The 21,521-nt window shown below is 39.6% G+C and overlaps 1 protein-coding gene and 1 pseudogene across 2 annotated transcripts; one reads left to right on the plus strand and one right to left on the minus strand.

Moving 5' to 3' along the window:
- Positions 1-153: 153 nt before the first annotated feature.
- On the minus strand, positions 154-15,348 carry LOC144634905 (endoribonuclease Dicer-S-like; annotated as a pseudogene). Its single transcript, XR_013567279.1, has 11 exons — positions 15,028-15,348; positions 12,997-14,354; positions 12,126-12,292; positions 10,880-11,021; positions 9,645-9,790; positions 8,767-8,878; positions 8,038-8,217; positions 4,645-7,217; positions 3,942-4,119; positions 2,100-2,175; positions 154-1,358 (listed from the first exon to the last, which is right to left on the minus strand). The product of XR_013567279.1 is annotated as an endoribonuclease Dicer-S-like (transcript).
- Positions 15,349-17,964: 2,616 nt separating this feature from the next.
- LOC144635000 (uncharacterized) lies at positions 17,965-20,452 on the plus strand. The gene has a single exon (XM_078494056.1). It carries the CDS (start codon positions 18,072-18,074, stop codon positions 19,260-19,262), a length of 1,191 nt encoding a protein of 396 aa, XP_078350182.1. The 5' UTR covers positions 17,965-18,071; the 3' UTR covers positions 19,263-20,452.
- The last annotated feature ends 1,069 nt before the right edge of the window (positions 20,453-21,521 follow it).

The following is a 21,521-nucleotide window of genomic DNA, read 5'->3' on the forward strand; positions in this document are numbered from 1 at the left end:
TACTGTAAGCTGGAGCGCAGGTTCTTACGGCATTCCTGTGTGTGTAACTTGAAGTAATCAGGCCACCCTTCACCGTCATACAAAGCATGATTAAAGCACGATTCACGGCAAAATTTAAAGCACGATTCAAGGCAAAATGGTGGCGTGCACAACTTCAAAGAAGGGCAATAACTGTTTTATTAAAATTACACCCATGGACCACAGATATGGTAGGTGTAAGCGTCAGTGAGAACAGTCATGGATATGAGATGGCCAAGGAAGCGGGCACTTATTCAAGAAGGCCTCCCTTACTGGAGCGCTTATTTAAAGTAGTAAGGTATTGAATGCAAAAAATCAAGTTATCATGGTTTAGTAAATAGATCTTTAAGACAAATTTCCCAATTGTTATTAAACGTTAAAACTTTCTAAATACAACATTGTCAAAGAACAACAGTGGATCGTGAACGGTTAGGACTTGTGACATTTCTGCTGCTGGTTACACATAACAACTGTTCCAAATTCTTCAAGATACGTCACTTAGTCTAAACTGCTCAAAATGGCTAATTCTAATTGCAGTCCGGCTGCGAAATGACGTTTGCACTGCAATGTCATCGTTAACTCAAGATTGTCACATCACCGTGTTTTCATGGGTCAACAATGCCGTTATCATGCGAGAGTAGGGCTTAATTTGCCGACGTGTCTTTCAGCTAAGCAGGCCAGCCCGACTGATGTAATCAGCCCCTAACACGAAGTTCAGGATTTCGAGCGCACTCCAAACAGCAGCTTACCCTTAGTAAAACTCTGATGATGATGATGATGATGATGATGATGATGATGATGATGACGATAATGATGATGATGATAATTATGATGAAACCTCTATTTAAGTATCAACTGAAATAGCAGTATATGCCAACCATCAAATGGGGACACTATAAAAATGACAATTCTAACACATACTAAAATAAGGATAAAATAGTTTTAAAATCCCATAAAATTGGATTAAAATATTTACAATTGTATATACGAAAAGTTCAGACCCGACCCCCCCCCCCCCACGAACAGTTCAGACCCCCCTCCCGTCCCCTCTCTAAGGGCTAGCTGAAAGCTTCTCGATTTACTTTTAAGTTAAAATCATTGTACATTTTAAAATCATTTTTCATATTGACCATTAGCTCCATTCAAGAACCTTTAAAAACACTGTTAATTACGAGCTATCAACTTTCGTCTCAGACTTTGTCTTTTGGATAACATTCAGGGCCTTTTGCGCAGCACTTGACTTTGCAATTCGGAAATTTCTTCCAGTGGCGACGAATTTTCCAAACCCTGCCACCGTCAGAGTAGATTTGAATTTACCATCCACCATTCTCTCCACTGGCCTGGAAAGTAAATTACAACGAAAGGGCGATTAACAATGGCCAATTAACCATATTCGTATTTTCGGTATTGGACTGGAACTAGCTTGCGATGGAGGCTGATGCAGGGAATATCATTAAAAAAAAGCTTCATGTCATTTGCATTTGAAAAGATTACCCGCATTAGCCTCCATTGCAAGCTAGTTCCAGTCCAATACCGAGAATACGAATATGGTCTATTCCCTCTATGGCGCGCGCCTGCAGGGAAACATGGTAGTTGTATTTACCGTTGCTAAGTCTCGCCCATGTTTTGATGAATACAACTACCATGATTCCCTGCAGCCGCGCGCCATAGAGAGAATCGGGCATTAACACACAGTTTTTCTGGTTGTACTATGTTGAAATGGAGGGGTGCACAATTTAACAAAAAAAGTGATTGGTAAAGAGTCGAAGCTTTTTGCCACAGCCTTCAGTTCCAGGAATGTAGTGCAAGATTGTAGTCACATTACCTTCAGGGGGGGGGGGGGGGGGGGGAGGGGGCAGAGGGCCTACCTGAAATAAGCTCCTCTCTAAACAGCTCCCCCCCCCCTACCCCTCAGAAGCTCTTAAAAAACCTCTGGAACGTAATAAGGCATATACAGAAAATCACATTACTTTCACAAAATGTCATCACAGCTGAACAAGCTCAACAAAGAAAACGCAATGGCATGGGCTCCACAGAATAACCTGTATTGTGTGATATAAATTTCAAAACGTGATACATACGAAAACTTGGCAGCATTTGGCATCATCTCCAATAACCTTCGTATCGCTGACATAGGGGGGTGGGCAGAGTAGTAATCTACAGAGTAAAGCAAACATTAAAGAACGATTATTTAAAGTGCTACTATGATCAAATTTTTGATCTTCATATTTTTACATTGTCGTGAACAATTAGACTTTCTTACTCACCTTGCCAAATTTCAATCCATTACGAACATCAGAAGTCGTTGTATTATAACATTTATTCCAGAGAATTTACGGCCGCCATTAATCAACCTCGTTCCAAGGCTTGGTTGCGAATAGGGAGAAAATGACGTCCAAGGCTAAAATACCTCATGGGTTGAAATTAGAATAACAATCAGCATAGAAAATTGCACGAAAAACAAGCCCAAAGTTTTTGTTGCTTTTCGCGTGATTTTCAATACATATTGTTATTATAATTTCAACCCGTGAGGTATTTTAGCCTTTGACGTCATTTTCTCCCTATTCGCAACAAAGCCTTGGAACAAGGTTGTTTAATGGCGGCCATAAAATATCGGAAATAAACGTTAAAACAAAACCACTTCTGATGTTCGTAATGGATTGAAAATTTGCAAGGTGAGTAAGAAAGTCTTATTGTACACGAAAATGTAAAAATATGGAAATCGAAAATTTGATCGTAGTAGCACTTTAAGTAAGAGATAAATAAGCATTTAAATGAGCTACGTCGTGGACTGCACATCTATGGCTGGAAAAACTTGGTCACTTTTTTTTTCTGTTTGTAGCTCGTAATCCGTCGTAGTCATCATGAGACGTAACCATCCTTGTTTATTTGCGGTTTAACATTCTTGGTCGTTTTTTCATGATTTAAAACCAATAGCGACCGTGCTTTGCACTCTTAGAATGCTAAAAAGAAATCCACTTTGCATGGCATATCACTGACAAAAAAAAATGCAATGAAAGTAGGGATTACAGAAGCCTTTGTCTCATTTCTTTGATATCAAAGAATGAATTTGTTCAGAAATTAGCCTAATTTTGCCGGTAAATGAACTGTTTTGCAAACGGTTAGCAGCTTACGCGGAATCGATAGCGTAATTTCTGTAATTTGTATTCTGAGAAATTTAAATTTAATGTGCCACTGCTGAGCAAAACTACTTTGTACAAGCACGAATAAGCTTAAGGGTTATTACGAACAATGAAGTAAGGTCAGTTAGGAGATTTAGGTCCCGTCCACACTAATCCAGATAAATTTGAAAATGCATCTTCTTTTTTTCAGGTTTGGCCAACCGTCTACACTAGTCCAGATAATATTATCAACCGAAAACGGAACTTTTTGAGAACGCTCTTCAAACTGGATTAATTTGAAAAACCCGACTTTGCGTTTTTGTGCGGGCAGAAAACATTTTTAAAACGGAACATTTAGAAAACACATTTTTCCGGGGTTTTTTTTGACCAAAATAGACGCGTTTTTAAAGTTATCCGGACTAATATGGAGGAAAAATATTTAATATGCCGTTTTCAAATTTCTTCATTCTCCAATTTATCCCGATTAGAGCGGTTTTCACTTGAGTGTCGAAAGTAATTTGCGTTTGCATTGGTTTTGCATTACTACGCTCAGTGATTAGTTTAAAAATCTCTCGCCACTTCCCAGCCAATCGGAAGTAAAACCAAAACCAATCGTGACTCGCTTACGCACGTTTTCGTGCGCTTCGTGTCGACCACATGTATTTGCTTCGGGTTTTGATTGGTTTACTGAATTGTGTGTGTTCTTTGTGACTGGGTGGAGTGATTACTTTGGTTTTGGTTTTACGGCACTCAATCGAAAACTGTTCCAATGTGACGGGGCCTTAGATGTTGACAACCTACCAATAGAGGGCTTGAGGATAGGTAGGTACACTTGCCACACCCTATCCAGGTCTTGACCACAGTCCACGTACAATGTGCCAGCGACCGCCTCAAACAAGTCACCTAATGCCTTGGGTACCTCTACCTGCGCGCCTTCCTCGTCACCCTCGTTTCTCATGAGAAAAACACTGGAGTAAATCTGGGAACAGGAAGGAAGATTGCACGGTTTATTTAAAGAAAATATTAAAATGGCGAATATTGGTGTTGTGTCTATAGAGTTCTGCTTTCTCTGCATACTTAGTGAAAACACACCCTTTCCTTTAAAGGGCAAATTACGCAGAACAAGACTGGACGATGGTTGCGAAATCATGAGTTTCAATTACAAATTATACAGCTTTTTGAACAACAACAGTGGACAAAAAGGGCGAGGGAGCGTGATATATGTCATAAACCTAAAAACTCTCGTCGACGTTCGTGAAATTATGAACTTTTTTACAAAATTATTTCGGTGATAAAGTGCACCTGAGTGGATGAGAGCTCATTAAAGTCAAATGAAAGCAAAGGTTGGAGCCCTCGCCAACTTTCGGCAATTCTGGCTCTTGATTTATCCCGGCTTAACACTTGTCAAACGAAAGATTGCAAAAACAACGCATTTCCCTGCAGGCCACATGAAAACAAACTGAAACTCAACCAAAAACAGACTGAAAAACATACAATACAGTACCTCTTCACTCTCGACTTGTTGCTGTTTCATCTCTTTCTCCTTCAGCTTCACTGTAAACTTGTTTACCATGCTGAACAGCTGTGGCGACATTGATCGCAGGTGTTTGGGAAAACCCAGTTGGACCGCCAGAGCAGCAAAACTGTAGTTGTTCACCACAGCCGATCGCAGGTCAGTTAGCTCGCCAGGGGGCATGTGTCTGTGGTGTAAGTACAAATGACGCGTCACAAGAAAATCCAAGAGAGCATCTCCCAAGAACTCCAGTTGTTCATAGCTGCTTCGTACAGAGTTGTAGTCACGTGGCAGGGAGGTGTGTGTGAAGGCTTGCACTAGCAAAGACCTGTCACGAAAGCGGTAGTTGAGAGCCTCCTCTAGTGTCTTGAACTCGGCAGCTGTAGACCTTTGGCTTGATAAGAACTCAGTAATGGAAGGCTATCTCTCCCGACGGGGAGAAGATTCTATCAAATGTTTGACAAGCTTGAAAAGGCACTTTTAAATCGTCCTGACTGTTCATGGTTGAGTCTGATTCCAAGTCATCTGCACCAAGAGCGGAATCCTTAGTAGAAGACCTACTAGCGTCATAGTCATCTTGAGTTTCTTCTTGTTTTGTGAGTTCCACGCCCAACCATTTCAGAAACTTGAAGGCTCCTTCTGGGCCAAGACACAACAGGTATGCACCAACAAGGGCCTCAGTGGCATCGGCAACGGCCTTGTCCGAACAACAAAGATGCAAGTTGTGCCTCAGCTGGATATCAGATGAGTGACCCTTACCAGAGGGGCCTTGACTACAAGGACCCTCACTAGGACCTGAAAGTCCTTCCTCTGCAAAAATACTTCCATCTTCTTCGTCGTCCTCAAACTCTTGAGGGCCTTTCTCTGACATCAAAAGAAGATTTCCTTCTCCCGATCCTTCAGTGTCACCACCATCATTGTAATAGAATCCAGGAGGCAGCCAGTTGACCAGAGGGCTGAACATGCGGGTAATAACATAAGAAGGCAGGCCTTGCTGCCGTGCAAGGTAAAACAACTGTCGGTTGCTCACTTTGAGACCCCGCATGAAAGACAGCTTGCCCTCATTCTCGTACCTGTACTGGAAGAAGATTGAAGAGGTGATGGCATACTTCAAGAATGAATCACCTAGGATCTCAAGTCGCTCCAGGGAAAACACGTCTCCAGTGATACCTGTGGTGAGAGCGCGAAGAATCAAGGTTGATGGTGGACCACAGGTTTGGTATAAGCTGGAGATAAGCGGTTCAGTCCAAATTGTGATGGGAGGCAATTCACTTTCCAACTCAAGCGCAGTTTTACTGTTGTCACCAGGCAATGCTCCTTGGTCTAAAGGAACAGAGGAATTTCTGTCAAAGAGCTCCCTCTGTAAAGAATCCACCTTCGCTCCGCTAAAAATATGAGAAACTTCCCTCTTAGCTTCAGTGCAAGAACCTTCAAAACATGTTTCATCACTAACGATCTTTGACGAAGAATGAGTAGTGGCATGAGCATTAGCATCTTGTAAGGGCAAGCTATCTGCAGGTTGCATCTCATTGTGCTCATTCTGTCCGGAAATTCGTAGATCTGTTAACGCTTCAGACAGCTCTGCGCAGTGCAGACTGGTGAGCTTCTCTGTAGCCATCTTAGAAGAAGACTTGTCAATTGATTCCTCTGCGGCAGAATAATGGTTTATGCACAATCTCCTCTCCAACCATTTCACCCATTGTCAACAATGGCAGCGGAACATCACTTGGCCAATCAACAGCCTCCATGCCAAGGACGCAGGCAATATGCGACCTAAGCTCCTCGGCAACTAAAAGTGACTCCATACGATACAGCACAGCTGGCAGATTGAACAGCTGCCTCCACAGATATCCTGGCACCGGATGAATGGAACACAGCTCGGGAATCACAAAGACCATGGACTTCTGTGACCTCTTGGAATCTTTCTCAGGTACAGAAAGATGTTGGCCTTTGATGTTCTGATAGCGGGGCGTCAGAAAGTTGAGTCGAGAAGATGTGTGATCTACATCCAGCATGGGTTGATCCAAGGATACCTCGACTTCGTATCGCTTTTGATAGTACTCAGCAAAAGTACTGGCTAGATCGGAGTTTGGAAACGGATCTGCGGGGCTACGGTCATAGCAGATGTCAGCCACGTAATAATGAGTGTTTTTATCTTGGTAAATGGCTGTCACTACTGCATCCCTGAAAATCTCTGGGTCTTTAACACCAGGAGGGGGTGGGTCAGTGGGATTGTCGAAGCTGCCAAGTGCATCTTCAATGGAGTGCATGAAATCGAATGCAATTTCCTTCCGTTGCAGTGTTGCGTTTAACTGAGAGGAACAGCTACCAGGGGCATCACTAAGAAGTGAAATGTAATACCCAGAAGTGGCAATGGATGGGTCAAATGTCGGGAATGTAGCTGAGTCATGTTTCTTTGGTTTTGCAATCTCCCTGAAGACATACCCAGTGAATCTCTGCAGGAGTGACAGCTGATCAGAAGTCAGGACAACAGGATCTGCACTGCACTCAGTAACCGTTGCAGTGACCTCTCCAGCTCTGTCAAATATCAACACGCCAGGCAGCTGCAATAAAAAGAAATAAATGTATGAAATATTACTCTCTCAGTGCGTCTACGTAATGCTACTCTTTTTCAATAGATGATCACACTCCATTAATGGCAACAAGACTACAGTACACAAGTCACAACTCGGTGACTTGATTATATGCTTCTGGTTGACACGTGCGATCTTTTAGCACCATAGTATTAAATCTATAATATGATCATCACATGATTTGTTTTATGGAATATACATACACGTAGTCGCAAATAACAGGTACAAATATAATGAAGAACTTGAACACAGTCGACCAGCTTCAAATTTCTTTAATAATAATAATAATAATAATAATAATAATAATAATAATAATAATAATAATAATAATAATAATAATAATAATAATAGTAATAGTAATAATCGATATTTTAACAGGGTGACCCCTTCAGACGCAGGACTGGTATCAACGGGGGCCCTGTGTAAAATAAAACAAATTCAAAGTAAAAGAGAGTATGTATAAAATATTTTTTATCTATCTATCTATCTATAAAAACTACTTTAAAAAGATACCGCTAAAATGCTAAAAAAAATTGAAAAGTTTAAAAGAAGTACTAGTGTTTTCATAAAAATAAATAAATTACGAATTAAAAATGTTCTAGAAATAACCTAAGAATAAAAAGCAGAGATAGCTTGGAAACTTTATAGTTCTTTGGTAGAGGATTTGCACCAGAAACACAAAGGCCCTGGGTTTGACTCTCCCACTGAAGCCTGGCCACTGGATACTGTAAGGCTCTCTTTTCAAGACTTAAGTTGAACTGTAACTGCAAGTATCACATTCTTTTTTTACCTTGGGTAGTGGCTTTCTGGAGAGAATCCCAAGATAATGAGTAGCTGACGTAGATTGAACTTTACTCTGTGACCTGACAGCCCGTTGAAACGTCCACGGTTTGGTCAGCTCCATGCTGACACGATACACATAGCTTGGTTCGCCACAAACTGGAAAATTGTTTTCCAATATTGAAGGAAACTGTGCGAGAGAGAGAGAAGGACGATTATTTTGGGCAGTTTAAAATAATCAAGACCATTTAAATTTTAATTAGATTTAAATTAGTGTGTGCATATACAGTGCACAATGTAGATAAACAGTTCAAGTTAAAGGGACTGTGTCACGGCTGTGTTAAGTTTACATGTAGTTTATTAATACTCGCTATACAGTAAAACTTAATGTTTGCCAAGAATTTACTTCTGTGGATCTAAATGACAAAACCATAGCTTCCTAACAACCAAATGTGTTTCCTGGGCGTTATAATTTAAATTTACATGCAAACAAGATTAACTTTGAAAACTGCAACCCAAAAATATTTCAGAATCCCATATCGCAATCCGTTTCAATCTTCGTCACTTTTGGCGATCCAAACCTTCTTTTGTATTTGCTGTGTTTTTGAAATGTTCCTTCACTGTTTAAAACGGTTATTTTTATATTTCAGCGAATTTAATGGTCATTTTCCCACGCCTAAATTCGGCTAAAATCCGTGACACTGTTCTTTTAATCTCCCTGTGTTTCGGAGTCACGAACCTTTCTCTTGTATGCTCTGTTTCTCTTGACTGAGCCATCCATTCCAACACCACTGTCAGCAACCTCACATTCACACACTTCACCTTCTGCCGTCAGACGGGGAACCCTGAATCTAAACAAATCATAGCAAATCAGACGGCTAGTTGAACAAGCATGGTGCAACGTCTCAACAAGCTCAATAACTGCAGACTAAAGGTCAAAAATTGCAGAAACAGAATATCGGTTCTTAGCATTTTTTTTAAGGCAGACCTAAATTATTATGTACATTGTACTAAGGGACGGACCATTTCTTGGAGGGGGGGGGATGAAAAGTTTTCCTCTGCAAACTTTTTTTTTAGTTTATGCACCTCTGCAAACATTTTTTAGAAATTCTTACTATTTTTTGTTATGCATATCGTGTTTGCAAACAATTTATTTTGTCTTTCCAGGCCCTGCAAACAATTTTTTTCAATATTTTTCACCCCCCCCCCCCCCTCCAAAAAAAGACGAACGACTTCATGTTGCATAAATGTTTGCATGACTTGACTTGAAAACCATATTATATTAAGAAAAGTTTTTTACATGAGGCATAGCCTCATGTAAAAAACTTTTAAACGCCGATCTCGGCGAACCAAAAAGTGTTTCCCTACCCTCACTTACGATTTCTCTAACGAATTTTTGTTTTTTTTTGGAGGTCTGGGAAATATGGATTCCACTGTATAACCTGATGTAAACACCCGCTAGCCATGAGAAAAGAGGAGATAATTTGAAATTACTTATGTAAACTATTCCCTGACAAAAAAATAATGGTCCGTCCCTAACATCAGCATTAGGCTTGCTGCAATTATTTTACGAAGAAAATTGTAACAAATCACTTTTAGCATACACTGTACATGTACCTGAACACTGGCTGAAGCTCGTCACTCAGCTCTCCTTTTTTGTGTAAACGCCGACAAGCCTCAAGGGCAGCAAGCATCTCAGACTTGATTCCAGCCTTTCTTGCTGTCTTCTCGTTAACTTCATTTCTCTTTAGTGTTACGCTACCCTTGATTGCAAAATAAATTATGCAGGAATGCAATCTAGCCTAAATGTTCCAAGTTGTCAATTACAATCCATCTCAATTTTACCCATTCAAGGCCATCCTTGCTTTTTCTCAGTTTATTGTTACCTCCATGGTCTTTTTACCTTAGTAAACAATCATTTGGAGTTTTCCTTCGATTTGAAGGCAATTTTATAAATTACAGTACCAAATTGACTTAATTCATGGTGACATAGCCCCTTTAAATTAAGGATGGATACTAAGAACCAAACTAACAATACCTTAAGCAAATCTGTAAGAGCAAGAGAAATATGTAATACTCAAAGTGAACTGCTTTGCATGCCATTTCCCTTTCCTTTTTTCTCTGAAATTTTGTTTTCCTTTCAAAGGAGTATCTTTTCACATGTCTCATAAATTATACATAATACCCTCACTTTGATAAGTGGGAAGTGAGATTGAGCAATCTGGCTTCAAGGGCTAGCTGGGGTCATTGTGTTGTGCTCTTAGGCAAGACACTTTTCTTACAGTGCATCTCTCTGCCCAGGAGCATAACAAGATGCTGACAAGCATTTAAATGATGACACCAAAGGGACGGAACTGACTGTCCCTATTACAAAGGTTGAGATAATATGAACTCTTGTTTCTCTGGGACATGGCGAACTGTTCAAAATATCGAGGTGTCCATAAGAAGAGGTTTAACTAAAGGGCAAGCCGAAAAAATATACATGTACTACGATCTAGTGCAGTGGATTTGCTATGCATCACATTCAGAGGAAGTAGTGCAGTATACTCCTTACCACTTCATGCTACTGCATGTAGTACAGAAACCAGAGTTGATGGCCAGGGCCAATTAATCACAGTAGTTCCTTGATCTTTAGGATTGGAACTAGATCATTTAAACCTTATTAGATTTACTCTAACTATCTAATAAGTTTGAAGCTGATTTGACGATGTTGAATTTTAGCCAAAAATCGCTTCCGCCCTTTTTGCACCGAACCCTTCAATTGCAGCTTACATTAAACTGCTAATTGCTTGACTGATAAAAGTCATTGGAAAAATGTTCCTTGCCCATTTCTTTGAAGCTTCTCTACATACCTTGATAGGTTGGTAAACTGGAGAGTTGCGTGGCAGGTAGAGTACAGATACAAACTCTACTTCATCATCAGACCACAATTCCTTTCTTCTACAGACAAGAACTGGAGCACCAACACCACTACTGGGATACTTGGAACAATAACTAATGAACAAACAGAACAATGCAATCCACAGGCATAAGCAACGCTTGTGGAAAATGTTCCAATACAATAAGCAAATAATAAAAATAATTATGATGATGATGATGATGATGATGATAATGATAACAAAAACGATAATAATAAACAAGTTCCGACATGATCAAGTTGTCACCGTCAAGTTGAAATACAAAGGACAGATATAGAGATTACTCCATGGAAAATGCGCGCGTACGATTTTTATTCACGAGTTGAGTAGTATCAGAAAACGAACGAGTGAGCGTAGCGAACGAGTGAGTTTTCTGATACACCTCAACGAGTGAATAAAAATCGTACAAAGCATTTTCCATGTTGTAATTTGTTTATTTTATTGGTACTGAGATTTTTCGTGCGATGATTAAAAACAAGCGAAAGTACACAAAACGGTGTTGAGGCGACATGCCGGCGATTCAAAGCTGAACAATGGTCAAAAGTATTTTAAATTCTAAATTGTTTTAAAAACTAGAAGGTTTAAATTAGGATTTCTCCACGTTGTTAAGGTTAAGTGTCTGCAAACAATGGCAGAGGTCACTAACTGCTTCTAGGAAGAATTAACGTTCAACTAATAATCAAGTCGCTGCCCCCGGCGAGTCATTATTTCCATCTTGGCACTGTGCGACTCGCGACAGATTTGTTGACATGATTTATTGTAATCATATAATCGGCAAAATGTTTTCCCTTTCAATGAATACACCGTTAAAAAATGCCATAGCCTACTTACCAGTATTCAAGTAAACTACGAAGCTCGTATTCATTGCCATCTTTATCGTTCTTTAGCTTGAGATTTTAAATTCACCGAGATAATAATCATTGAGTTCCACAGCAGAGTTAACTTCGTTTTTCTTCGCCTTCCTAAGTCTTCCCGGGGGGGGGGGTAAACAGGGTGTATTAAGGATCGTGAAAAAAGCGAATTCTGTATTGGGATTTACAGCACATTCATGTGACCTGAATAATGCCTTTTCATTGGATCCATTCCTTTAGTATTTACTTTTCATGCAGTAACCTCAGTAATACTAAACAATACATTAACAATAATAATAATAATAACTGTACAATAATAAACATTGAACCTGTTAAGAAGAGAAATGCTAGAGAGAAGATCAACTTTAGGGCCACCTTCTCCATAAGGCTCATAAACATCCAGTAAATCATCTTCAAACAGTTTCTTTATCTCATGGCCTGGTGGCCGGCTGTTGGGACACATTTCCTTCAAGAGCCTCTCTATCATCTGGAAAACCTGAAAAATCAAATGAATATATTGTGGTTAATTTTTAACCACAGTTAATTTAATATTTTGATAGTTAGTTTTTTTCTGGGTAAAAAATAAGGTTAGGATAAGGGTATGGATTGGAGTCATACATGTATATATAAAAAAAAAGAAATGTTCACCCAATTTTCCTACAGTACATGGCGAAGTGGATAAGAGGTTGGACAGCAAATCCAGGGGTGAGAGTTCAAATGAGTGCAGGTTAGTAAAAAGAAAAAAAAAATAGATGTACAGTGTAGGGAAGGATTAGTAAGGATGGTAAGGGGGGGGGGTATGAGAATGCAAGGGAGGGGAGGTGTTTTACCTTTTCTACTTAATCTTGTATTAGCCTAGTATAAAAAAAATAGTTCCAAAAAAAACTTACTACAGTACCGCTCAAATTAAGTTGCAGTCCTGGCCGTCGCCTCGGGGGCAGCAAAATTGGAGGAAAAAAAAAAAAAAAAAAGGTAGTTAAAATAAAAAATTAACTCAGAATCAAAAAATCAGCGCATCAGACCCCCCCCCCAACCCCCCTCCCAATCAAATTGGTCTAGAATCACCCAATTGGTGACACTACAATAATTTTCAAATGCTTTAAAACTTTAAAATCAAAGTCACTTGTCTTTGTCTCCTCATTTAATCCTGTTAAAATGCTACTTGCTTATTATAATTAAACATTACACAAAACACTGTACCTTGTAATTCTCTTCAGCCTTGGCCATTTCTTCTTCTTTCACAAGAATCACCAGCTTGGCTCCAGCACACTTAAGTTTACTTTTCACTCTGAAGTAATTCTCATAAACCTTTGGCATGCCCAGACGTATTATAAGACTGCATCTCCGTGCATACAACTCTTGCTCAATTTCGAATGTTGCAACAAGAACATTTACCGAGCCGTCCTGTACGCACTCCATAACATTGTCCTCTTCCATTTCACTAGATAAACTTTGCTCAATTGTTCCTTGTTTTGCTTTGTCACCATGAACACATGCACTTTTAAGGAAGCCGTACTCTGGCATAGTTTTTGACAGCTTGTTAATGAGCGAGTTCAGTGCCTTAGCAATGATTGTGCTAGGGACAAGCACTACGCACAAAGGGTCGTCACATTGGCTGTTAGTACCATATGAAGTTTTTAAGTTTGCAGATTGAGACGGAACTTGACAAGGTTGATCAGCACTTGGCGAGGTTGTCTGATGAGCGTCCAACTCTTGATCTTCAAGCTTTAAATGCGTGGCCATGTGAAAGAGCAGTTTTCTTGTCAGATCAGTAAGGCTATTTTCAGGACCCTCCAATTCCTCTTGCCCTGACATGTTGATAACTAAATTCATCTGTGTTCTGCAATACTGCAACAGGAGCAGGTTGCTGTCTTCACTGCACTTCTTTTCAAGTTTGTTGATTTCTCTTATAACAATTCTTGCAATAGAAGCAGTGCACCATTGTCCTAACCATAAAAGAACCTTATGGCTCTCAGTCAAAATGTGTTTGACAAACTTCGCACAAGACCGTGTTTCTTCACACACTCTGTAGTCCTTTAAAAACAAAACAGCACTTTCAAGGATTCCATTGAGTTTACAGACGAGTTCATCCTGAGGCTGGTCACAAGTGTAAAAATTGATTTCTTCATCGGCTTGTTCTCCATATCTGTTCACGGCGAGAAGGTCATTTGAAATAAGTGCTTTGCAATGAAATAACTCTTCCAAGGAGCTAAGGAAGGTTTCCATATCTTGTGGGAAAGCTTGATGGAGAAGAATCGTTGCTGAAAGACCAACTATTTGTGGCCTTAAATCATGTTCACATCCCGCTACTTGCTTTAATATAATTGTAAATGGATGCTCCTTGTTAATAGCAAGATGACATTCATCAAAAACAATTAAACTGAAGAATGTTAACTCCATTATTCCAGTCTTTAAAATCTGCAGGAAAACCTTTCCTGTCGTAATCATTATATCACAATGCTGTCCTTCATTTGTGACATCTGTCGCATCAAAACAAGTTTTCACAGACAACGTACTTTGGTTCAGTGTTCCACTCATGAAGGACTTTACAATTTTGGCTATAAAGGCAATAGAAATTAACAAGAACTGAGCATGTGAGGCAATACCCGATTCCCTCTATAGCGCGCGCCTGCAGGGAATCACGGTAGTTGTATTCATCAAACCATGCGCGAGACTCAGAAACGATGTACATTGCCGAGTCTCGCGCATGGTTTGATGAATACAACGTGATCCCAGGGGGTTTTTGGGGCTTTTTTTTTTTTTTTTTTTTTTTTTTTAGCGGTACATGTGTTTGTCATCATCATCATCATTTTATTTCCCACTTTAGAAATTAATATGTTCAAAATAACTTAAATAGATAGGGCGAGGAGGCCTCCAAGAAACCACAAGGCTTATGGGGAAGGCCACCTCAGGTTAGCAATATGTTAGTAATTTCGCTGTGAATGTGCAGCTAGGCCAATTTCAGACTCCTTTTATTAGAAATTTAATCATTTTTTTCTTAAAAGAAGAGAAGCTAATCGAACCAGTGATCGATTCTGGTAGAGAATCCCAAATTTTAGGATAGTTATTATTAATTTTCTTTGGTTGACAATGCAAATCGGTTAAACAGTAATGTACAATGTATTCTAGCTTTAAACTTCTTTCAGCTTAATTTTTTGTTTTGTGTTGTGTAGTTAAAGTTCTCAAGAAAATATTTAACACCTTGTATTTTGATTATCCACAATTTCTCACCTTTCTCGTCGTCTACCAAGAGAATCATTTTTCCAGTTTTCAGATTTCTTCTCCAAAACTCTTGGAACACCTTAAACGCTATAAAGATCTTGGACTCCTTTCTTGCAACACAAATAACACTCGCGCCATCGACCTCCGTTGCTCTTTCAACCAAGTCCACTGCATAATGTGGCCACTGAAAGGAAAACTCCTTAGCCCTTTTCCTTTCCTCCATGACTGTATTCTGCAAATAATGATTTTTATCGGTGAAAATTGAGGACCATGCTGTCAAAACGACAAGAGTTTTGGTCTTTTTGGAAAAACCGCCAGGTGGCAGCCATATTTGTTTCGTACCCAGGCTTGCGCGTCAAACCAGCGCGCAAAACTGTAAGCAAAACTGTGAGGAGGAGCGTTGCGTGTTGCGTGACGAAGCGTTATGTCTGGGACGACAGTAAAAACGGCTGCGGCGGAGACTACCTGTCCCCAGGGCCTTCTCGATGACGTGTTTTAAATGGCAGGATTCAGCTCAAAACAATTTCTTACTGATAAAAAATCGTGTACTAAATAAACCACGAAACAGTTCATAAATTAATTTCCCTTTTCTGATTATTTTCGGTATTAGACAAGAACTAGTTTGCAATAGAGGCTAATGCGGACAAATAAAACTCTTCAAATGCAAATCACCTGAAGCTCCTTAGGCAGCACGTTAAAACCAAATTGATTGCAAGGCTGGTACAACGGCAGGAGGGCAAGATTTATTGGCCAATATTTCAACTAGCAGAGCTAGTCTTCTTCAGGGCCAGTACTATAATATAAGGAAAATAACGGCTCTAAAATTTGAATATGGATAATACAGTGTGAGTTAATGTTTAACTAATACAAGCTATATAAAGATATACGGTGACAAGATATATAAACATGAAGAACGCGGAAAACAATAATAATAGTAATAATAATAATAAAATTGAAAAAACCAAAAATAATGAAATTGTCAATGTTCATTTCTACGGTTAATTCCATTAGGCGCAAGTGTTTGGCCTCTGTGTATCAGGTAGGCCTCTCTAGCCTTTCTGCGGGATGCATTATTTGTCGGTTGGAGCTCCAGAGGAGTGAGTGTCATGTCTTGGATAGAGTGATCAGGTAGATTAAAATGCGTAGGTACTGCTGCTGAAGCGTTAGCGTGTCTAGGATTGTTCGTGGCTTGTCTATGTTCAGCGAATCTTTCACGGATACTACGTTTAGTTTCCCCTATGTATTGTTTCTTACATTTGTTACATTCTATCATATAAGTTAAGTTTGAAGATTTACAAGTTATGCGATGCTTGATTTCCCGCACTTCTCCCGTGTTGTTGAAAGTGTATGTTCTTCTGCCATTTTCAATGTGGGGGCAGGTGAGACATCCGTGTTTACGAGTTGCAGCGGAAAGTGCCATGAGGTTGACTAGGTTGGTTGAGTGGGGCGTTTACTGGCTGCTTGAGTTTCGCGCGAACTAATTGGTCACGAAGGTTAGGTGATCGCCAGTAAGCTGCAACAGGTGGTTCTTTCTAGATTTCGTGTAAGCGTTCTGTGGCTGTTTCAGCACGTGAAAACAGGAGTTACTTAATTGTAACTAATGTCTGAGAAACTCGTAACTTAAACTACAAACGATACGTTATCTTTTACCACAGGTAGCTCAAGCTCGAAATGTGAGCGTTGGCACAACAGGCAGCCTGTGTCGGCACCGTTGCGCAACCTTCGAAATATAAGGGTCCTGTAACCCATGAAAATTGAGCGATTTAAATAAAAATCGGCTTACCTTACTTTAATTGAGTTTTTTCCCTCTCCTATATATGTAGTCCTCGGGCCGATTTATGGCCACGCGGTTAAAAAACCACACAGCACACAAAGAAAGCAACGCAAGAGTTCAGGTGAGCAGTCTTTTGCCGAACAACGGTTATGTTTTGTTTATTTCGGCTTTATTTATTTCCTCATACAAATCCCTATAAATATGCAAATCGCTCGAATGCAAAGGTCGTCATATGAGCGACTCATATATCGAGCTTGGGCTACCTGTGCTTTTACATTTAAAGATACCGATGACGTCACGATTGATGACAAGTTTGTAATTTTTTTATGCTAAATGAGCCAAAATTTTGTTGCTATTTACTTGAAAGATCGTCTGATCTCGCTTAGAAAGCATTCGGTAAGATTCGGAAATCGACCAAAAATTCGGAAATGTTCGTATGTTCTTCAGGAAGCAGTCAGGAATCTTCCGAATGTAGACCATCAACAAAGATGCTGTGGTCTCTCAATGGATAGAACTTGCTTAGAATGCAAAAAAGTTGCTCGAAATATGAAAAGCTGCAAATTTTTTCTCCAATGAACAGAACTGTTCTCCAATGATTGGTTGCAGTGACTCACGGAATAATAAACTGAAACAATAATTAACAATTAGACGTAAAGTGATTTTTTTTTTTTTTTTTTTTTTTTTTTTTTTTTTTTTTTTTTTTTTTCTCGATGTTTGTGTCGGCTGATAGTTCAAGTTGGTGCCGGTAAGAAGCCCCGAGCCAACTACCAAAGGCGTATAGAAAATGTAAAGATTGCCTTCAATGTTATAGATTGAACAACGCGTGGGAAAATTAACATGGATGGTTTACATGTCTTAAAAGGAAAAACATGAAAGAAACTGGAAAAAGTTGGGAACAATGTTAATAAAACAGTGGCTCGCAAAAAGAGGCTTGTGGCCGGCTTGCAAAAATAAAATTTTTGTTTTGTCCCAAAATTAGCATAATATATACTTTTGAATGGAACCAATTGACAACATCAATTTACTGTTGTGCGCTTAAATACAATAAGAATGACAATTATGTCAGTAAGTAACCTCTCGAACCTGTTCTTGATCGATCAATCACGAAACTGAATTCATAACTTGCTGAAGATTGTGGTTTCTACAGTTGAAGGAGGAGTTTTCGTTTTCTTTATTTCCGCCGCCTAGATTCCATGCACCGGGTTGTTTCACTCTAAAAGTGAGTTTTAAATCGCAATACGATTGTAGACATTAGACCAGTTGCGTTGCTTTTAGTGAAATGTGTAGCAATACGCTAATAGAGGCGTTTGGTCATATCGTGTTTAGTTTTACACAAGGCGTGACAGAGCACTACAACCCAGAAGAACCTGAATACACGGCAGAGTCTTTTGGTTACGATCCTCTACAAAGCACAGGTCGAGAATGGAATTATCTTCCTGTTGATGAGCTTATTTACCAAGAATACAGCGACAGAGAAGCTACAAGCTTGGACTATCTAGCGTCTAACAGTCTTGATATAAAAGTTATAAACGCGTTTTTACCAGAGGAAGCAAACGAAACACAGAGGGATCGGATAAATGAAGATAGAGCGATGGCTTGGAAGCGACTCAGACCATCCGCAATCCGTACGATTTGGAAATCATTCTATATTGGAGCTATGATTTCACTAATGACCGCTGCAGTCATAGGTACAGCATATATTTTCATCTCTTACGTATGTTATCAGACTTTTCTTAACTGCCAATTTCAAGAGTCGATTCCAGAACAGATGCAATGGATAAGATCCATTTCTGGTGTGATTTTTTGTGGTTTCTTATACATGTGGTATTTTGCAAGTATTTTTTTCCTTTTTCGCCCATATCAGTTAATGGGGCTGAAAAGAAAACTGATTCTGGTATGTTTGTTGATGTACAGTTGTGATTCACTTTATCGTGTGGTTCTACAAGCCTTAAGTATATCACACTCCAAGCTATCTAAGATACAAAAGATTCCGCTCAACGTTTTGTTTGTTATGAATGTATGCTTCCAATCCTATCTTTTGACAAATCACTTCCGCCTACCAACAAGGAAACAACGTCTGATGTTGTTTTTACAATTAATAGTGCCAGGTTATTTTTGTTTATTTCTTGCAATTCCTGTGGCCTCACTTATTTACCCAGCGTACAACAAACAACACGAGGAAAGTAAAAAGCTTTTGATCGCACTCTTCGCACCTCTCATTGAAGTCGTACTCAAAGTAATCTCAAGAATTTTAGTTCAGCGGTTATGGAACATCACCCATCCGGGATATTCGTATGTCTTATTAGCGCCATTGTATTGCGCCTCAGCGGTGATGTTTCGAGTTTTACAAGCGGATCTTGGCAGTTTACATTCCATCGCTATTCTTGGAATAATTCACGGCGCTGTCGTAGAACGAAGCACTATGGTTCTAATTGATCACGTTTGTCATGTTCTGTGGAAAAGAACATAAGCTCCCTGGGGAAGTCTTCGTACTCCTCGCCGTGAGAGACTAATGGCTGATATCGCTATCATGAGCATGTTATTTGAGTCAACTGCTATAGTAGCCGTAAATGGTGTTTTGTACTTGTACCAAAGTGTTTACTTACAAAACCATTCTCTTTTAAAGTTGCTACCTGTTTTTGCCAAAAATACTTCAGTTACACTTGTGATTGAGTGGTTTTTCGTCAGCCTATCTCTAGCAATTGAGACTCGCTGTCAGAATATGCCTGTCATGGCTGTTTGGCGAAGACGATGGAAAAGACACATTTCAGTGGCAACTCTAACCGCTGTGTCAGTAGCTATATGGACTAGCACAAACCTTTTAGAAATTGTACATGACCGCTTTAAAGACTACTTAAACCAGCCTTGCAAAACTCTGTTTATTGGGTAGGGTTTTTTGGTTCATACCGGACCGTTTCCGTGGAAGTTAACAAAAACACTTAGGCTGTGTTCACACTTGTTGCCTGGGTACGCTGCCCGAGTTCGCTTCTCGCTGGGCACTAGTGTGAACCCACTACTTGTTTTCAAGTACCAACGCCATAAAACTTGTACTCGGGCAGTTAAAGGTACTTTGGTACTTCGGTTTTCTGTGTATGAAGTCGACGCTATTTTGTGCTGGTGTGACATGCTCAGGTACCAGTGCTCGGGCACTAAGTGTGAACGCTGCGTAATTAAAAGACCGGTCTCGAGTTAACAGATCCAGACCTCATGCAGTCCGGACTCGGACCGGAATCATTTGGGACCCGGCGGTCCCGGTGTGAACGTAGTTTGAGTGCGCTGTGTCGCTTAATTCGGTTCCTACAACGAACATTGACAACCAATAGTATAGTAGGACATCTTCTCTTGTCCTCGCTCAATTAACTTCATTGTACAAACTAAGTTGTGTAATCCGCTGCAAGCAATAAGCAGAACTTGTATGGCAGAGAACAGAGTACAACTAAACCTGAATTAGAAAAAGAAAAGAATGGGCACTTTGCAGTTTACGATCACTTGGTACAAAATTCGCCAAGCTGGAGGGCAAGCTACGCTCAGCCGGGCATGGGACGTGACTGGTTGAAGTCGCTTTTTCGCTCTCCCCCAACAACCGAGAGCCTGGAACCGACTAGCGCGTAGCTTGCCCTTCAGCAAGGTGTTATTAGCGACCTGCAGATTTGACTACGAGTACGACTTTGGAATTTCAACACAAATGTATCTCTCAAACTATAACTCTTCTCTGTTGCTGACTAACATATAAATAAGCGTTAGGGATAAGAGTGGTGTGATAAGTGATAAAAGAAGGCCCACGAATTTGGTTTGAAAACTCGTACTCGTATGTACCATGTGGCAGGTAGCTGCAAAGGGCGCATTCAGCATGTTTAGTCCTGAAAAATAGCCTGCGAATGAAGGTGGAAATCCAATCGCGTTTGCAAGTTAAGGAAAAAAGAAATTCAGTCAGTTGCGATTGTCCTATTATGTTATATCCTGCGAATACAGCCGCCTCTCTTCGCTCCCGGCCGGTTTGGAGGGCGGGAGAGAAGAGAGGCGGCTTTATTTGCAAGCTAATCAACTCAAAAGATCAACTCGTTTCTGTAATCTTAACTTAAGATTCCCTCGATATAAGAGGAATGCTGAAGGCGGCAAGACGTTTAGTGTAAGGACAATCAAAAATGGAACTCACTTAGCGCGGACTAAAACGGAGCCCAAGTGTTAACTTTTTTAAGCGTTCTCTTTTTAAACAAATTTGAAATAATCAAATCCATACGCAATCATTCATGTAATTTTAATTCTTAATTTCTTATTGTTTTAATGTTGTACATAGTTTTATCTCAATCAATCTATTTTTAAAGTTTATACCATTGTTTATTTCCGTATGTTATTTTTTGTGAGGGCCACAAGTTTATCAGTTGATTACTGTCAGGTGTCACCCTCGTTAAATAAAGTCCTTCTTACTTACTTACTTACTTACTTACTTACTTACTTACTAATCATGTTAGCGCATGTAAATGACATTTACTATCCAATAAAAGTCAGGTTTGACGCGTAATCGCGTCACTTTATTCAGTGCTCAAGTCGAGTCTTCAACCAAATGTGACATTTTTGTGAAAGCTTGGTAAGGAACAAAAATGGAAAATTTATTTTATTTTTATTTTTTATTTATTTATTTTGCCACACAAACAAAAAATATAATTATGAAAAAATAGATAATACAAAATCAATATACAAGATAATAATTAATATACAACACTACAAT

The sequence above is a fragment of the Oculina patagonica genome, chromosome 13 (genome assembly GCF_052425735.1).
Source record: "Oculina patagonica isolate OP01 chromosome 13, crgOcupat, whole genome shotgun sequence".
NCBI classification, from domain to species: domain Eukaryota; kingdom Metazoa; phylum Cnidaria; class Anthozoa; order Scleractinia; family Oculinidae; genus Oculina; species Oculina patagonica.